At 40.3% G+C, this 18954-nt stretch overlaps 2 protein-coding genes across 4 annotated transcripts in view; one reads left to right on the top strand and one right to left on the bottom strand.

The window, feature by feature from the left end:
* Positions 1-401: 401 nt before the first annotated feature.
* On the top strand, positions 402-13830 carry Ywhae (14-3-3 epsilon protein). 2 transcript variants are annotated; one of them, XM_062672856.1, is made up of 6 exons: positions 402-596; positions 1489-1542; positions 3365-3616; positions 6910-7073; positions 11959-12114; positions 12773-13830. In XM_062672856.1, exons 3-6 carry the CDS (start codon positions 3553-3555, stop codon positions 13175-13177), a joined length of 789 nt encoding a protein of 262 aa, XP_062528840.1. In that variant the 5' UTR covers positions 402-596; positions 1489-1542; positions 3365-3552; the 3' UTR covers positions 13178-13830. The 2 variants fall into 2 exon arrangements, with proteins under 2 accessions (XP_062528840.1, NP_001091764.1); NM_001098294.1 differs by lacking the exons at positions 402-596; positions 1489-1542 and having other exon boundaries at positions 3442-3616.
* A 1076-nt stretch (positions 13831-14906) lies between these two features.
* Positions 14907-18954, bottom strand: part of LOC101736510 (ubiquitin carboxyl-terminal hydrolase 32) — a 29338-nt gene continuing 25290 nt past the window's right edge. For both annotated transcript variants that reach the window (XM_021352523.3, XM_012696866.4), the window contains exons 23-27: positions 18548-18823; positions 17764-18003; positions 17247-17429; positions 16835-17119; positions 14907-16753 (exon numbers count right to left, since the gene is read on the bottom strand). In XM_021352523.3, coding sequence (XP_021208198.2) covers positions 16850-17119; positions 17247-17429; positions 17764-18003; positions 18548-18823 — 969 coding nt within the window. In that variant the 3' untranslated portion in view covers positions 14907-16753; positions 16835-16849. The remainder of the gene's footprint in view (positions 16754-16834; positions 17120-17246; positions 17430-17763; positions 18004-18547; positions 18824-18954) is intronic.

Consider the following 18954-nt stretch of genomic DNA (forward strand, 5'->3'; position numbering starts at 1 on the left):
GCCGGTTTTGTCAGTCAGCTGGCAATTTACTAGCGTTTTTTTAACAAGTGCGTTTATACTGTCTAATTATTCCTTATGTAGATCTAAAAAATAAATTGAAAACTTCAACAAACTTCAACAAAAAAGTGCCAGTGAAGACGACCAATTAGTCGTTAAAGTACGATTAGCGCGATTTTAATAAATTCAGTTATTTTCAATGGTATTGAATATGAACAAGCACATAGAAATCTCAGTGATTTCAATCGAACATTAACGAACAAACGACGAACAAATAATTAAAAATAAAAAAATCTGAAAATCAAAAAAAGGGGGCTAAATTCATTGAGCCGTTCTATAATGTACCTATTTCACTCAATACTACTCTGAGGGTTTTTCTTTGATCTACGCTTGAGGACTTTTTGGCGGGAACGCGAGGAGTGAAGTTGTGTGATTTGTTTTATTTTGTCTATTTCGTGTTTCTTCGGGTTTAAATGTGTAATAATGGTGGTTTATTAACTGTTTAATATCTGTAATAGTGCACAAATGTGGGAAAATGAAATAAAGCCGCTGGACGTAACTTCTCGGGATCCTCCAAAAAGTCCACTGAAAAAATCTTAGTAAATGACCACCATTTTACTGAGATTGTACTTCATCCCGTATCATCTCATTTAATTTCATCCCAGTTGATTGATGTCTCAAATTAATCATCTTCATTTCATTTCACTCCATAATATCATTTTTCATAAGAATATGAATATAAATTAAGGTAAGACATGACTTAAAGGTCTCAGATACCAGGTCATAAAATCCCTTAAAAAAATCTACGCTTGACATTTGACATTTTGATAGAGTGAGATCACGGAAAACGGAAATTTAAGTATTACCGGCCTATAAAAAGATTAATTTTCTAATTTGGTAATTTAAAAGCTGAGTCTAACAACACGTTAATTAGAGAAAAAAGTTGACCTTATTTAATAGAAGGAACATAAATTACAGGTGGCAACGGACCAGTTGCAATGGAGATCAATTGGAAAGGCCTATGTTTAGCAGTGGACAGCGGCTGAGATGATGAAAAAAAAAGTGTGTGTGTCCGCTCCGACGCACGACTGGAGTTTACTGGATATAAAAAATTAAACGAAACAATACGAGAAATAGTTCTATATTACGACAACACGATACACTACAGATTATTAACAAATTAACGAGACACAAAACAAACGACTAACAAATATATGAAAATACAATAATGAGAGAAACGCGCGATCAGTACGAGGCTTTGTGGCGGACTGCCGGCGCAGCAGCCCGGCGTCACCTGCGATAACGCATTTCGTGTGACATGCGCAATCAGGCGCATAACGCATTTCGTGTGACATGCTAGTACGATTTTGGTCCCCATAATTTTCATACCCCGGGCCTATATATGTAAATCGATTCTAAAGGAGTAAACTCCAAAAATTTTTTTATTTCAAGAGTTATGTATAGCTAGTTCAGTCAATTTTTTTTCGGTAGGCAGCGGTTTGGCGTTGCTGAAGTCCCTGGGCGACAGTAACCACTCATCATAAGGTGGGCCATATGCTCGTCTGCATAATTTTTTTTTTGGAGTTTACTCCTTTAGAATCGATTTACATATATAGGCCCGGGGTATGAAAATTATGGGGACCAAAATCGTACTAGCATGTCACACGAAATGCGTTATGCGCCTGATTGGCTCCTGATTGCGTGATGCGTGCGCGCGCCAATCAGGAGCCAACGCGCGGCCGCGTTATCGCAGGTGACGCCGGGCTGCTGCGCCGGCAGTCCGCCACAAAGCCTCGTATAATAGCCGGCAAACTTCTTGAGCATTTGTTGACGTAGTGGGGGTAAGTTTGCGCATGGTACACTCACGTGCAAAAACATTATTTACTCTGCGTCATAATGCAATTAAATTATTAAAATCAACATATGTATTTATTTATATATTTATTAGAACATCAACAAAAAATATAGGTTAATAATTGTAATAATTTAATCTTGGGGTAAAATAGATATTCCTTCTACTAAGTCAAAACTAGAGCTGTTGCCAGGTCTTCGTTCAGTTGAAGCGAAGCTGGTATTTGTAATTTTTTTTTCGTTATCATAATCTTGACCATTATCATCATCACTGTTTTCATCACTGGAGTCGCCATCATCGTGATAAGTGGACATAGGGCTCATCGGTGTAGTTTACGACTCGGTCGGTTCGATCTTCTTTTTTGTCTATAATTTATTATTTTTTGAAGATATTCGATTCGTAGTAATCGAATGTTACTTTTTTCAATTACCAGCTTCCGATTATTTTCTGTTTTTTTTTTCCATCTGAAGCCTAGCTCTTTCATAATTCGTCGTAAACTTCATTCCGAGCTATTAAAATGTATATCTTCTTTAAAATTTTCGAAGCCTTTCTACGGTACGGAGTTTCGCTGCTTGTTATGTAGTTATTATGATTACATCTTTTTATTACAGATTGAACGAAACTATCCATTCCGGTAACTTTCTTCTTCCCTGATCTTTTCTTACCCGGAGTCCCAAGCACGACGAGCAAGCCAGAGCCTTTAGCTTTCTTTGTTAATAATGCACCTAACAGTACTCACTGATGTTTTTGTTGCTTCCGAAGTCTGTTTTACTTTTTCATAATATCATTCTTCCCCTGTTTTATAATGAAGCAATATACGTCGTACACAATTTTTCTGCCCTTTCTTTTGAATACTACACAAGTTTGTCGCGGCATAGTGTATTTTTTATAAAAAATCAACAAATACTCAACAAATAGCAATGGCAACAAAGTCAACAAGCAATTATAACAAAATTTATTAACGATTAATAACGATAGACTTTTCACTGTACGCAAGCGTACTTTTGGGAGCAAGCGGAACGAAGGCGCGGTGCGGGACGCAAGGTTCGACTGATCTACCAATAACGCGCTCGATACGATTTCCCCTGCCGTCGCGCCTCACCCTCACCACCAAAGTGATCTAAAATTCGGTTCTGCGCAGTCAAGGTCATTTGCTCACGATGTTTGCCGGTTACTATACTGATCGCGCGTTTCTCTCATTATTGTATTTTCATATATTTGTTAGTCGTTTGTTTTGTGTCTCGTTAATTTGTTAATAATCTGTAGTGTATCGTGTTGTCGTAATATAGAACTATTTCTCGTATTGTTTCGTTTAATTTTTTATATCCAGTAAACTCCAGTCGTGCGTCGGAGCGGACACACACACTTTTTTTTTTTAAATTACAGTTTTTATTTGTTTTTTTGCCTGAACTTTCATGAATCTAAGCTTATTAGAATAACTTTATTTTATATTGGTCAAAGTAGAATAGTAGTAATAAAAATGTAATTTAACCTTCCTTAATTTTTTCATTTCAGTTAAATCAGTAGTTAAATTACTTTTTATCTGGCAGCAAATGTAGAACGGAAGCTGCCTAGTCTATGACGTCATGGGCGGAGTTTAGTTGAAGATCGAATTTGGATTCGGTTGGCGGGCGCGGCCATCTTGGTGAATAAGTGACCTGGCGATTCGGATTTAGTTAGTGTAAAATCATTTGTCATCCACAATGTCGGAAAGGGAAGATAATGTGTATAAAGCAAAGTTAGCTGAGCAGGCTGAGCGCTATGACGGTAAGCATATATTTTTACTGTAATGCTATCATTCAGTCGAAGATTCTATCTTATTTTCGCCGACAATTGAAAAACGATTTTAAGATTCTTTAGAGAATATCCTATGTCCAAGACGTAATTATCATTTCATTTATTTCAATTTTCTATTGCAAATAGCCTTGTAGGTCGCAGTTTGTATATTTGATAATAGAAAAACGAGTCAATGGTATTCATTAGGCTTGGCCTGCGATCGATGCGTCATCCACCGGTGGGATGTCTTAGGTTTTTTACATGAACAAAAACGCTGAATCCATTCTCAACCTGAAATAGAACCTTCATGGTTCAGTTACGATAGTTTTTTCAGTTGTAGAATCGCAACTTTATGACTGAAAGTTTCCAATAAAAGTGATTTTCAAGAATTTGTAGTACCGTTGACCGGGTGTCAGAGGATCTGGATCGATGCGCCACTGGTTTTCTTGTATGTCTGCTATTGTGATCCAGACACATTAGAAACATCTTAGTTATGACGTAGTTTTATGGCGCCTTAGATTTCACCTATTGTTCACAATTTGATGCCACGGGAACTGTCTCCTTAGGGTTTTACAACGATTTCGTCTAACTATATCGCTTTCTGTTAAAGTATTATCATAGTTTTCTGTCATCTTCCTCATGAAAAACTCGGGAGTAATAATTGAAAGTCTGTGAAGGTCCACGGTTCAATGACCTTAGTTACCATTATCATTGAAGAATATCATTGTCAATCTTATCAATGCACAACATGGATGAAATATGAATGACTTGTTACACAACTGTTACACTTCATTTTATTGAGTGCATAAAGATTTTTCATCTTCATCTATCTTTCATCTGCAAAAAACATGGGTGGTATTAGATATGACATTCAATTCTAATTTTTAAAAAAGAAGCCCTAGGCCATCCTTATCCATTTCATCATGGGTTCTAAGTATTGAATATTGCTCTACATACATAGTGTGACATAGAGAAAATTGTAACAGGTTGGTCTGCAATCAGTACATTATTGATTATTTTTATGAACCACTAAAAGTATTGTCAGTGGGACTAAAGTTGACCACACCCTTTTATGGCTTGACCTTCAGCCAATATTTTGCAAGTGTCTTTATTTCATATGAAATTTATTGTAATTTAATTTTAAATATAATTGTGCTAATTTGCAAGTGAATGTCAAACTTAAATGGATTTATAAATTAGAAAGTCTCATTATGTTAGTCACACATATTAAAAGTATGACTTCATTGGAACTTGCCGCATGATGCTATGACTAATATTAATAAAATAAACTTTCAAAAAATTTGAAATATCTATGTTGAAAATAATTTTTGTAGTGTACACTGAATGAGGTTGTAAATTAGAGGATGTTGTATCAGTTCGTACTCATCACATGTGACTGCTGACTGTAATCATTGGCTAATATTTAATAGTGCTACATTGGAAGCAGTGTCTAAAAATTGTAGATTGTAGTTAAAACAAGCCTCACCACGATTGGTCCTGCACTATCTGCATCATTTTGGTGAGGCTTGGGGGAGGTCTATGTCCAGCAGTTGGTGTCTGTGGGCTGAAAGATAGAAGATAGACGTGGTTAAACCAATAGTATAATTCTCATATTTATTTTTAATTCAACTTTTATTTATTTATTACTTAGATGGGTGTACAAGCTCACAGCCCACCTGGTGTTAAGTGTTTACTAAAGCCCATAGACATCTACAACGTAAATACCGCCACTCACCTTGAAATATGAGTTCTAAGGTATAGTAGGTAGTAAGGTATAGTTACAACGGCTGCCCCACCCTTCAAACCGAAACGCATGACTGCTTCACGGCATAAATATAGGCAGGGTGGTGGTACCTACCCGTGTAAACTCACAAGAAGTCCTACCACCAGTAAAACATTACAACATTATTTTTAATTAGGAGTTTTTAAAATAATAAATTCTAATAAACTACATGGCTATATACGTTGGTAGAAAGTAGTGCAAGAAAACAATGTGTGTAGTTGTGTTATAAATCAAGTTTTTTCTTGAACACGACAGGATAGGATGGCCTTCTATTTTGAGGTGATTTTTCAGTAGTTTAGTATGTAACTTTCATGTCCTACTGCACTTTTTAGATTTTTTGGGTCGTACATAATTATTGACTCATGCAACAAACACTTGAAGAACACATCACACACATGCTCTGGTTAATAATTGTGTTAACCAACAAACATGCAGAGGAACCAACTATTTCTGGGAGATTAAAATTGCATTGCAACAAATGCAATGCAGATGAACTTTTTTAACATATAACTTTCTGCATGGGTAACAATAAGATAAATAAATTGGAATTTTAAGAAAGTGTTATCCCCTTACACTGTCTTTTCAAATTACCATTACATCACATTCATTAACTTGACTGACAAATTCAATTCAAACCTCTTTAGAAATATTATATTTGTATTAAACAGTGCTTACTGAGCAAATGAGTTGATTTGTCTAATTTATTTCCCATCTTTATGATTGTTCTTAAGTATCCTATATAATTGTAAACAAAACAATGATATGTTTATTTTCCTTAATAATCTAAACACCTTAAAATGTAGAATAGACTCAGTTCCAACTGCATTAGAAGAATTAATGTAATTAAAATGAATATTATACATTCAGAGACATTTAGCATACTTTGATGATGCTTTAGGGAGGAAAAAATCTTATGTTGATTGGTCTGATGGCTCAGACCAAGATGCCTATAGGCTATGTAACGAACACAAAAGAGCTGCCACCTGATGATAAAGGGTTACTGTTGCCAAGGTCCCCATCGGAAGGGTCATAGCTCTTAGCGGCAAAGCCCTTTTGTCCCTTATCAATCCAACTTGTATACCCGCCACAGTATGGACATTGTTTTGAGATGATGAGTTGAAGTTTGAGGAAAATACTAGATTATCAAAAGTCGAAATGTTGAGCAAATATCTGCCCAATCTCCTAAATAACAATAATAAAAAGAAAAATAAATATCTATAAATATGGCGAGCTCACAGCCCACCTGGTGCTAAGTGGTTACTGAAGTCCATAGACATCTACGACGTAAATGCGCCACCCACCTTGAGATGTAAGTTCTAAGGTCTCAAGTATAGTTACAACGGCTGCCCCACCCTTCAAACCGAAATGCATTACTGCTTCACGGCAGAAATAGACAGGGTGATGGTACCTACCCGTGCGGACTCACAAGAGGTCCTATCATCAGTAAAGTACCAGATATGGTAGAAATGTACTAAAACGAATAATATATCCTATTTTTCAGAAATGGTGGAGGCGATGAAGAATGTAGCATCACGCAACGTGTCCGACAATGAGCTGACAGTGGAGGAGAGGAACCTGCTGTCGGTCGCCTACAAGAACGTGATCGGCGCCCGCCGCGCCTCCTGGCGGATCATCTCCTCCATCGAACAGAAGGAAGAAACAAAAGTGAGTCTCGTGTAACACTTACTTGTCTGCTGATGTAACTTGTCATAATCAGAGCTTAGCCCGGATAAATAAATTGGATGATTGTGTTTTAGTATCACCCAAGCATTGAGAGTTTAGAAGAAAAACCTCATATTTTGGTATCCAGACTTGTTTTGTTAATCTAATGCATCTAGAGGGCCTCATAACTTTTATCATGAGATTGATTCATGATAAAAGTTTACATATGTTCTGCGTGTATGTTTTTAGTGTTTCATGATACAGAGAACTCCTGAATTTTACCTGTCTTAGCTATAGATTCATTATAAATTGAGAGAAATCTGAGTACAGCAATGTTGATCATTTAGTGGTAGCCCCTTAACCAAATGTCATTGTTGAACATGTTTACATTATATAATTGAATGTTGGAAAATGAGAGATCGCTTCCCCAATACATATGTAGTATCAAACTACTTTTTGATTGATTCAACTGTTTATGTTTGGAGAAAACGGTGCGCGTGCAACTTGGTGCACGTGAAAGAAGTGAGACTTCTTTTGCGGTGTTTAGTATTTCGGTTTTCTTCATTTTTCATCGTTAAATGAAATTTCTCTTGTAATAGGTAATGCTGTGTATATCTTTTCACCATTTATATATATTATATATAGAAAAATATTACTATTTTTTCAAATCCTTCTTTAAAAATAAGATAGTATTTACAAGAGCAGTGAGAAACTAATAACAAGCCATCTAGTGGCGGACGCCCGTAAACAAAATGTGTATAAGGGAAACGAGCCGACTCGTTCCCTTCCTCTCCACGGTCGAGCTGTTCGCGAGACGCTGTCTTGTTTCTCACTCTCGCTCTTCCTAAATTATATGTTTTCTCTCTAGTCGCAACGAATCTGTCGCGAGTTTAATTTTATTCTCAACGCGCCTAAAGAAGTTTCACTTAAAAAACATTTTTAAGTAAAATGACTAATAATGGGAAATGATAAAATTAATAGCTTATCTCAGCAGCTAATTTGCTTTACTCTGTATTCATTGATCTGTGTGTTATTGTAGCTAGCAATGAGTTGATCATGCTTTCTTCTTTAATACTAGGCAAAAGTACAGAATTTGTTATTTAAACGCTGCTCCATTGCTGCGAGAAAGTAACACACTAAAAAACACGTCGCATTTAAATGTAGTGAAGAAATAAAATAAGTGTTGTTTTTTTCCGATTTGTAATGTACCTTTCGACAAACATTTTTTTTAGAATTAATACTTTTGTTAAATTAGCCTTTTCACAATTTGCGGTGAATCAATTTAAACCTGACATCGCCAGCCGACGTCTGTACCGCGTCTGTACGCGCCGCTTCAGTTATTGATCCGCAGCGCCGTCGGGGCTCCTGGTTGTTTCCAAGCTAATCGAGAGTTAGCCAACTAAATGTTAACTTCATAAACGCAATTTGAATCTTATCGACAAGTGTAATGCAAGTCGCTGGCTTGTTTTTTTGTGAATTTCTATTACATATTTAAATATATCCGACCGTCTGACCTTATAAAATTATCGAACCCGCACCGAGCTCAGGCACTCTTATTATCTAACGACAGCGAGCTTTGTAATTTGTTCTTAACGACGAAAAGATTAGTTAAATCATTAATTTATTTCTTTAACAAAATTCCGCAGTTAACATAACTTCAAAAATGTTACAAATTACTTCGATATTCTAAAAAATAAGCTTATTTATGGAATTAAGGAATAGGAATTAGTACGTACCCAAAAACTGACAACAAATAATTGTAGGAATAATTACATTAAGCATCTAAATCACACGCAAAGCATTCCCCGGTGATCGATATCAGTCGCTCGGCTTACTTTGTGTCCATGAATAGTCGCAACTAAAGTTACAATTGCATTGCCAGGACACACGAATAGTGAATCATTTTGTCTGATTCATGCGTGAATCTAGAGTTTGGGCTGAATCGTAATCCAAAAATATTACTCTTTATGGTTTTGTTCTATTTAACTTACGTCATATTCCAAGTTAGACAATATAATATTGAGGTAAAAGTTCCATGGAAGTATTAATAAAGGTGCCGTTCGAATTCCTGTGGCGACATGACAACATAAGAATAAATGCGCATCTTGAAGCGAATAAGCAAAATTATCTCATTACATTAGAATTAATAAAAAAACCCATAAATATTATTGTGATCATTGTTAAGAAATCGCCACGTTCAAATCGACAGAAACCGTTAGAAACATAACATTTTTTATCACTAACTGCGACAGACAAAAAACTGGAATTGGAGAGTTTGTAACTCGGCGTGTAATGAGGAAAGTGAGTCATAGTCAGTTGTTTCATCAGCGGTACGCCCAGTACTCATAGGAGTCGCACGGACTGAATCATCTAATTCCAAATGTTAAAATACCCTTACACACTTAATATTATCATTAAGTAATAATTGTTGAAAAATGTGGTCATATAAGCGTTTATAAATTTTATGACGATGTCAGAATAGGGAAACTGAAATGTGGGTTAGACTTAAATAGGTATCTTTTTTAAAGTAAATTCAATAGCCGGCTTAAAAAACTTACAATGGACCTTTCAACCTTTCAACTTTCAACAGCGTTGTTGACGAATCGCCTAAAAAAGTGTCAAGGACGCACTTTGTCTGACTACTTAGTTTTATGTACAGCCGCTCTATTTCTTATTTTATTAAAAAAATATGTCTTTAAGTACATATAAATATATACATACTATAATAGCTAAATTTTTGGAGCCCTGTTGACAGTTTCCATCGAAATAGTTTTGATCGTAGAGAGATTTCTGTAAACTTTTGTGATGATAATTTAAAAACATCGTCAAATATAAAACCGCAGTCTATCAAAGTGTACGTACGATGACAGTACCTGTCACGCAAAGGATTTTCATAATTTAATATCTTTATTAAGTAAAATTGACTGAACTTTGTTTTGATAAATCTCGCATCGAAATCTAGAAGAAATAAATTTAATGACGACAAAAAGATCATCGGGCTAGATAGATATTTGCGTATCGATCGACTGCGGCACATTGAGGAATATGAATTGCAAATGTTCAATTGAGACTGACTCATCTACAAGGCATCATCGGTTAGAATCTTTACGATCCTTACTGACTTACTGCTAGGAATGAGGATAAAATAATTTACGTTCATATATACTTATATCTCTTGATTACTGTATAAAAATCAATTTCAGTCTTTGAATTCCTAAGTAGAGCGTTCGTGGCTGTAGAACATATTTCGTGTAATGGCCTTTATTCAGCTCTTTAAGAAAAAACGCTCAGACACTCGCTCTCCAATAATTGCTACAGATGTTCTGAATTTGTTGGTGTTCGATTTTTACCCTTCTGTCGTGTTCATCCCAAACCAGTTCAATGGAAAAGAGGTCAGATCACTGAGGTGGCCATTGCCTTAGACAAGGCCATTCTTTCTGAAAAAGATCGTAACCTAATGAATCGATTCACGAAATAATCGAAGATTTCGAAAGAACCAATTGTTTTCAAGTTTGCATTTACAATGTAAACACAAATTGATTTTATTAAAAATAAGTAAGCTCTTCTTGATAGAGAAGATCTATAAACGATTCCTTATCAGTAAAATCAGGTAATTTGATAATAACAATTATTTTTATTACCATATCAGATCAGGTATAAAAGAAAAAAATTGTTTTCTAAATGTATTTGGTACATTAAAAAGTTAAAAAAATAATAACAATGTACATAGCTTATAGTTGCCAACGCTTAATACACTTAAACAGTCTGTGAAGTCTACTGGGATCCAAGCGGCTCCGCTCGTCACTTGCGAGGTTAGCGGAAATTGAAAGAAGGCACTCACAAGGAGCAAATGATCCCACGATACTCATACACATCATGGGGCTGTTGAGTGAACGTGTTGATCAATAGTTTTTTTTGCCAGTAAAGTATAGGGTCATACTTCAGGTACACAACTGCCTGCGATGAATAGTGCTTAATTTCTTCGTTTAAGTCTTGATTTCCCAGTGCAAGTGAATAATATGTAGAGTTGATTTCCACAAGCATGTTATGAAAATCCCCATTACTTTTTCCAAATCAGTATCTTCTGTTCCGTCGACTTCTTCACTTATTCTTTTGTGGGAGTTGTTGCTGTGATATAATATTTAAAATTAAATCATTTATGAAATCATCTATTTGTTGTTCGATAACAGGCTAATCTATACTATATATCTATATATATAAATCTACAGTGGTTTTTACGGATGTTCCATTATAACTACTGAACCATGCATCTGATTGACTTGAAACTTGGTAGCCATGTAGAAAATACATGTACTTAATGGATAAGCTAATATTTGAGTGTTGGACTCCCTAATAATAATGACAATAAATAATGTTAATTTTAAATGTCCAGCAAGCGGGCGAGTTCGGATAGTTGCATATAATTTAATGGTTTTTACCAAAACAGAAAAAAATAAATGCTTAGTGCTTCTTATATGTATTTTATTACTATTGATTGAACTGGACCTGTTTAAGGGTTGACTAAGCAACAGACATGTCTACTATTTTAAACACGATCATTTTCTTTTTACTTTTACAATGTATGTTTGTAATAATAACAGACAGATCAGTCGGTACTGTTGTGGAGTTCTCATTTTCCAAAATTCACTGCCAAGCCTCCAAGTGCGAAGTTGTTAAAAACCCGGTTAAAAATTCTAGGTTCAAACTTGCAAACATTATTGTATGCATGCTCACAATTTGTCTTACCCAAGTTACTTATTTGTAAAAGGTCACATTATCATTAAAATTTAGTATTTTAGTGATATTTTTAAATTGAGTCTTGAAGTTATTTTTTATATAGGCAAAAAGAGGACTTTGTAAATTAACGTGATGTGTGCTCGGCTTGCAGGGCGCAGAAGACAAATTGAACATGATCAGAGCGTACCGCAGCCAGGTTGAGAAGGAGCTCCGTGACATCTGCTCTGACATCCTCGGTGTCCTCGACAAGTACCTCATCCCCAGCTCACAGACCGGAGAATCAAAAGTTTTTTATTACAAAATGAAGGTCAGATTCATAACCATACAATGTTTTATTTTACATATTTTCCAAGAGGAAAAAAGCTTATTTCTAAAAGATATTTATTATAAAGTATTTATGGGTATTAAAGGTAAGTATTAAAGGGTTATTATAAAGTACATATTTATGAAATTAAAATTTATCAAAATGTCACTGATTATCGAAAACATTTCATATCATTATATATATAATGTCATCATACATCTAAGCATTTTATAGTTTATTGAAGAAAAACAAAACATGTAACAAAAATGTGAGATAATTTGGGCATTTTTTTAATTGTGATATGTAATATCTAAATAAACTAAAATTGGTGCTAATACCAAATAAAACGCATCTTTAATTACAAAGATAAATGTCCCGTATTAAGTGAAATGTTGCTTAAATAGCTTTTCACCTTTCGATGTGTATATATGTAAACTTATATAAGTATGTATGTCCAGTCTCTGGTAGCCATAACACCGAGAATCTTAATTTGGGGCCGCGTGATTTGTTCTTTGTTATTTATATTCATTTATTTATCACTGACATTTTCGTGTTGTTACAAACATTTTATTTCATACTAAGTTTGTGAAGATAATAACGAGCACACCGAAAAGGCAAATGTTAGTAGATGTAATTGTACATGTGGGTGCGTTTGTTGCAGGGCGACTACCACCGGTACCTGGCCGAGTTCGCGACCGGCAACGACCGCAAGGAGGCTGCCGAGAACTCGCTGGTCGCGTACAAGGCAGCCTCCGACATCGCCATGACCGAACTGCCCCCCACCCACCCCATCCGCCTCGGACTCGCGCTCAACTTCTCCGTGTTCTACTACGAGATCCTGAACAGCCCGGACCGCGCCTGCCGGCTCGCCAAGGCCGCCTTCGACGACGCCATCGCCGAACTGGACACGCTCTCGGAGGAGAGCTACAAGGACTCCACGCTCATCATGCAGCTGCTGCGGGACAACCTCACGCTGTGGACCTCCGACATGCAGGGCGACGGGGAGTCCGCCGACGCCGAGCAGAAGGAGCCGGCGCAGGACGGCGAGGACCAGGACGTCTCGTAATGGCCGCGCCTCCCCCTAATTATATACAAATAACTATAGTATCGTATAAGAGCCAGCCCGCAGTGCCGACCCGCGGGCCCGGGACCGCCCTCTCACTGTTCGTTTTCGATTATGGAAAGTATATCATATGTAATATAATACTTTGGTATTGCATTTTAACTGTTGTTTAGAAAACGTTGTCTAATCTCGGCTCCGGTCCCGCCGACAGGCCCTCCGCGCACTGTCCGGCGATTCCGCTTCTTTCGTATTACAACATTTGGAGTATTCACATTTGAATTGCTTTAATTACTTACGAGTATTGTGATAGAGATTTTTGTATATTTTAATTTATTTTTTTTAATTTCGCAAAGTATCTCTAAAATGAAGTGTAGCGCTCCACCCCCAGGACGATCGGTAGTCGTAACGTTGTGCTAGGTTAAGGTTATGCACTTGAGGAAGTATTTATTGAGCGCGCAGAGGATGTGCGCTCGAACACATTCCACCGGCGGCGCTCAGGTTAGCGTACGTAATATTGCATATATTTGTTAATTTATCCACGGAAATACTGATGCAATTAGCCTTAGTGTTATGCAATATTCATTTATGTCCTACCAACTACATGGAAATTTATTGTAAATGACAGTGTAAATCTAATAATAAAATACAAAAGCCCATTTGTGTAGTTTCATTCTCCCCGCCGCCCCGACCAGCGGCCTGTGACGTCACTCGGACACCGGGGCAGGCGCTCGCTCCGGAACAAATATTCTCGAGCTCAGTGTTCGGGCTAACGAAGCGAGTAAAACTACGGACCTGCGATTAGATAACTCCGATTAGAAACGTCAACATTATAATCCTCTTGAAAGAGTTAACGTGGGGAACTAAGTCAGCAGAGAGCAACATCGACGTTGTAGGGCAGGGCGAGACGGAGCTTCACTACGCAATCGGCATTCACACCAACATTTCTGATATTATCGTACAAATTTTAGGCCTCAAAATCGGTTGGAATAGCGAAAAAAAGTTTTAAAATCGCGGCAAGATATCTACAGTATGTTTATTTAAATTAATATTGAAGTGAAACTTTAGGCGCGTTGAGAATAAAATTGAACTCGCGACAGATTCGTTGCGACTAGAGAGAAAACATACAATTTAGGAAGAGCGAGAGTGAGAAACAAGACAGCGTCTCGCGAACAGCTCGACCGTGGAGAGGAAGGGAACGAGCCGGCTCGTTTCCCTTATACACATTCTGTTTACGGGCGTCCGCCACTAGATGGCTTGTTATTAGTTTCTCACTGCTCCTGTAGATGGCAGTAACGTACTCTTTTATCGAGCAAAGTGAGGAAGTTTAAAAAAAGTTATTTTTTTTTATTGTTTAGATGGGTGGATGAGCCCATAGCCCACCCGGTGTTAACTGGTTACTCGAGCCCATAGCATCCACAACGTAAATGCGCCACCCATCCTGAGATCTAAGTTCCAAGGTCTCAGTATAGTTACAACGGCTGCCCCACCCTTCAAACCGAAACGCATTACTGCTTCACGGCAGAAATAGCCAGGGCGGTGGTCCTACCCGTGCGGACTCAAAGAGGTCCTACCACCTGAACTGGGTGGAGACTGAAAAACTTGTTCATCGCTAGCAGAGACATATTGGTAAAACTAAGTTCGGTGTCGGGCAGCCGCACTCTGCGCATGGCGGTGCCCTGGTACACTTTGCTTACGACTTACGAACAATATCAAATGTACAAAATGAAACAAATAGTTATAAAAAGTTCTTTATTGCACCGGGATATTCATTATATTTATTTATGTACGCAGCAAACATTCGCCCGTGGCTCCGCGCCCGGCGCTCTCCAACAAATATCTAACTACCATTATTTTTTACGAAAATATTCTTTCAAATTGAACATTTACAAAAGCTAATTAATTTTAACAACGGCTTCGTGTACCAGATCCGGAACCGCGTGCGCTTACAATTTCGAGACGACATTTTATAATAGTAACTAACAATTACAAATAAAATTCTACTCAAAAGAAATTATAACGAAAATAAGAACTTTGGTATAGAAGGGATGAAAGGATTATAGGATAATATCGATGGCACGAGTTGCATTATGTACACAGACTCCGGGTTCGACCCCGGGCCGGGCGCGCACTGCGCCGCCCAGCTCTATATCAAATAACTAAAAACTATAAGTGATTTAGTCGAGCACGCTCGCCGCCGCCTCCGATTGAACTTATGCTAATATCATTCTTAGAACTACAATAATTTAGTTGTAACGCGCTGTTGTGCCCTGAATCCGAAATGCGATATACAAACTACGCCTGCCCGCGACACGCGAGTGTCCCGTGTAGTCCGCGCGTCATGTCCTCGGCTTGCGTCGCAGTGCGAGGGCCGGGAGACCTCGCGTGCTTAATAAGGAAAGCATTCATAAACCTCGAACTTTAAACTTTGCATTCAAATTGTATAAAACTAAATAAAACTCACTTAACAATAAAGCATAAGATATGTATAAGTAAATTATGAACTAATAATATATTACATGTGATTGGCTGCGGAGTGCACGCGCGGACAGTGTCCGGGGCGCCGGTCCGGGACGCTGTCGGTGTCAATGACATGGTCCCGGCCGTCTACCAGCTTTTGTACAATGTAAAACATATCAGCACTAATAAAAGCTGCTTATTAATAAATGGATGAATAATTATATGAATATAGACTATGTAGAAAGTATCAATTTGTAGAGAAATGTAATTTTGTATTATAACAATGTAATAACCGCCACACTGCCGATATGCTAACACTAGCTTATAAGTTCATTATTTGAACACACAAAACATAACAATACATACGTGTTTTGTCAAATAAATGTCTTAATAAATCAACATGGAATTTAGAAAATTAATCTTTAGGAATATATTTGTGCTAAGTGTACAGCGCTGCACGCAAGTGTATGGTGTTGTATCCAAGTGTGCAGTGTTGCACGCAAGTGTGCAGTGTTGCACGCAAGTGTACAGTGTTGTACCCAAGTGTACAGCGCTGCACCCAAGTGTACAGTGTTGTACCCAAGTGTGCAGTGTTGTACCCAAGTGTGCAGTGTTGCACGCAAGTGTGCAGTGTTGCACGCAAGTGTACAGTGTTGTACCCAAGTGTACAGCGCTGCACCCAAGTGTACAGTGTTGTACCCAAGTGTGCAGTGTTGTACCCAAGTGTGCAGTGTTGCACGCAAGTTGTCAATGTTGTACCCAAGTGTACAGCGCTGTATAACCGCCGCCAACACACACACACTACGATAATTTAAAGACATGTGTTATTTATGCAGACAGCCTTAAATTGCTGTTATTATAATAAACCAGCTGAACAAGTGCTAACCACACGTTGATCAGGCTTGAGGCACCCGACCGCCGCGCGGGGCTCCGGCGGCCCCTCCGGCTAGCGGGGACCGTAGTTAAGTCATATCACATATGTATTGGTCAACCGTTGCACCCGCGGCACGCGCGGCGCTGCGCACTACTGAACACGCGAAGGTGCTGACGACGAAGACACATCTTAAAAGTACCCGCTGAGAGGTTCGAAGTCTTCACCGACAGCGTCCGCTCCTTCTGTCCCTTGAAGACGAAATGTAAAAGTCAACACCAGTTTATATAATATAACAACAATATAATCTGTCGTTGTGTTACGGCACATACAAGACGCGGGGTCAGCTAGCCGAGCACGCACATCTTCCGGAGGTCGGAGTCGTCCGGGTCGAGCAGGCCGGCGGCGGGGCGGCGGTCGCCTACGTCGGGCAGGTAGCGGTCGTAGTCCAGCCCCTGCCGCTCGTAGAACAGCAGGTAGGCGGTGGCGGGGTCGATGGGCGGCTCGGCAGACGGCGGCAGGGCGCGGCACATGGAGTCGTTGTAGCACAGCCACGTGCCCGACGGGTTGCGCGCGTACGCCACGTAGTGCCCGCCGCTCATCTGGCCCGAGTGCGACTGCGGACGAGAGCGAGAGTCACGTGGCGGCGCGGGGGGCGGGCGTCACGTGGCGCGCGCGGGGGGAGGGGGTCACGTGGCGCGCGCGGGGGGCGGGCGCCACGTGACGGCGAGTAAGGATACGTACCACCACCGCGTAGAGGCTGTACTTGAGGTCGAGCGGATCCTGGTCGTCCTGCAGCAGATGGCGGTGGAAGTCCTGCAGGTTGTCCGCGGTGACGGGCGTGCTGGCCAGGCTGGTGGACTGCAGCCGGCGCCGCGCCGCGCTGTCCGGCGACCTGCTCCTCCGCCGCGCGCAGCCGGTCTGCTCCTGCACACACCCTCGCGTTATGCGGCAAGTCATGCCGCCCGGGGCCGCCTGTGCTGGGCGACACGGGGCCGGCGTGCCCCGGGCGGGTGACGCGGCTCGGTGGGCCGACGCTCCCAATGTTTATCGGAACTTGTTTACAAGTTGTTGTATAATATATATTTCGTTAGCAAAAATTAAATTGTCAGATTTTAGATATGCTAGGAGAGCTAACGTTATGGAATTAGGCTCGAGGATCTGATCTGTATGTCACCAACAGAAAACCAATGTTATTCATAGAAAGATAAAACTGCTGTAGGAGTTATGAAGCGAACAATATAAGTCAGTTGGGACTCACGGGTCCGTCAGCGTCGGAGTCGCTGTCGTCCTCCCCGTCGCTGCCGGACGCGGCGTCGTGGAGGAGCTGGGAGGGCCTGCTCGTGAAGACGTAGTTGATCTCGGCGTGGCGGAGGATGGTCTCCTGCGGCACGGCGGCCAGGAACTCCGTGGGGTCGAAGTCGCGGTACGGGAAGTTAACCACCTTCTGCGACTTTATCCACTTGTCGTTGACGTACTGGAACCGCTTCAAGTGGATGATCTGCGGCACGAGCAGGGCGGCGTGAGCGCGGGCCCGGGCGCGGCTCACTGTACCGCAACTAATGACCCGCAACTTATGTCTGAAGGTGGTGGTGGCATCACATTGTTGACGTATGGGCTCCGGTGACCACTTCACAGCAGGCGAGTTTGTTTACCCAATTAGCAATTAAATTAAAAAAAAAACATTTGCAAACATTACATAGTATATGTTAAGTTGGTAATTTTTACTGGTCGTAGGACCCCTAGTGAGTACGCACGGGTAGGTACCACCAACCCGCCTATTTCTGCCGTGAAGCAGTAATAATGTGTTTCGGTTTGAAGGGTGGGGCAGCCGTTGTAACTATACTGAGACCTTAGAATTTATATCTCAAGGTGGGTGATGGATGCATTTGCGTTGTAAATGTCTATGGGCTCCAGTAACCACTTAACAGCAGGTGGGCTGTGAGCTCGTCCAACCATCTAAGCAATAAAAAAAATATTTTTTTAACAGTTATAACTTTGAGATCCCCACACAGAGGGAGAGAGAGAGAGGGAGAGATGCGGACCAGGATGGGCGGCAGGCGCCATATCTGCAGCGTCTTGGTGGCGGGCTGGTGGGAGCGGCAGCGCGCGCAGCGGTAGTGCTGCTCCAGGCGCTCGGCGCGGGTGAAGGCGCGCAGGCAGGAGGCCAGCCCCGCCGGCCGCGCGCCGCCCGCCCGCACCGAGCCGTGCTCCGCGCAGGCCCGCTCCAGCGCGCTGCTGTAGCGCAGATGCAGCGCCGTGGGCTCCCAGTCCACCGCCAGCAGCACGCGCCCCGACCCCGCGCGCAGCCAGCACCCGCCCTGCAACGTCTCCAGCCTTGCACCGCGACCGAACCGTTTATACAAGCGTCGTTAAATTAAACTTTAGCAGGCGTCACAACTACACCAGATATACTTAATACGTCCTGAAATTGGTGAGTTCGCAGTTACAG

This window comes from Bombyx mori, chromosome 16, assembly GCF_030269925.1.
Source record: "Bombyx mori chromosome 16, ASM3026992v2".
Lineage (NCBI taxonomy): Eukaryota > Metazoa > Arthropoda > Insecta > Lepidoptera > Bombycidae > Bombyx > Bombyx mori.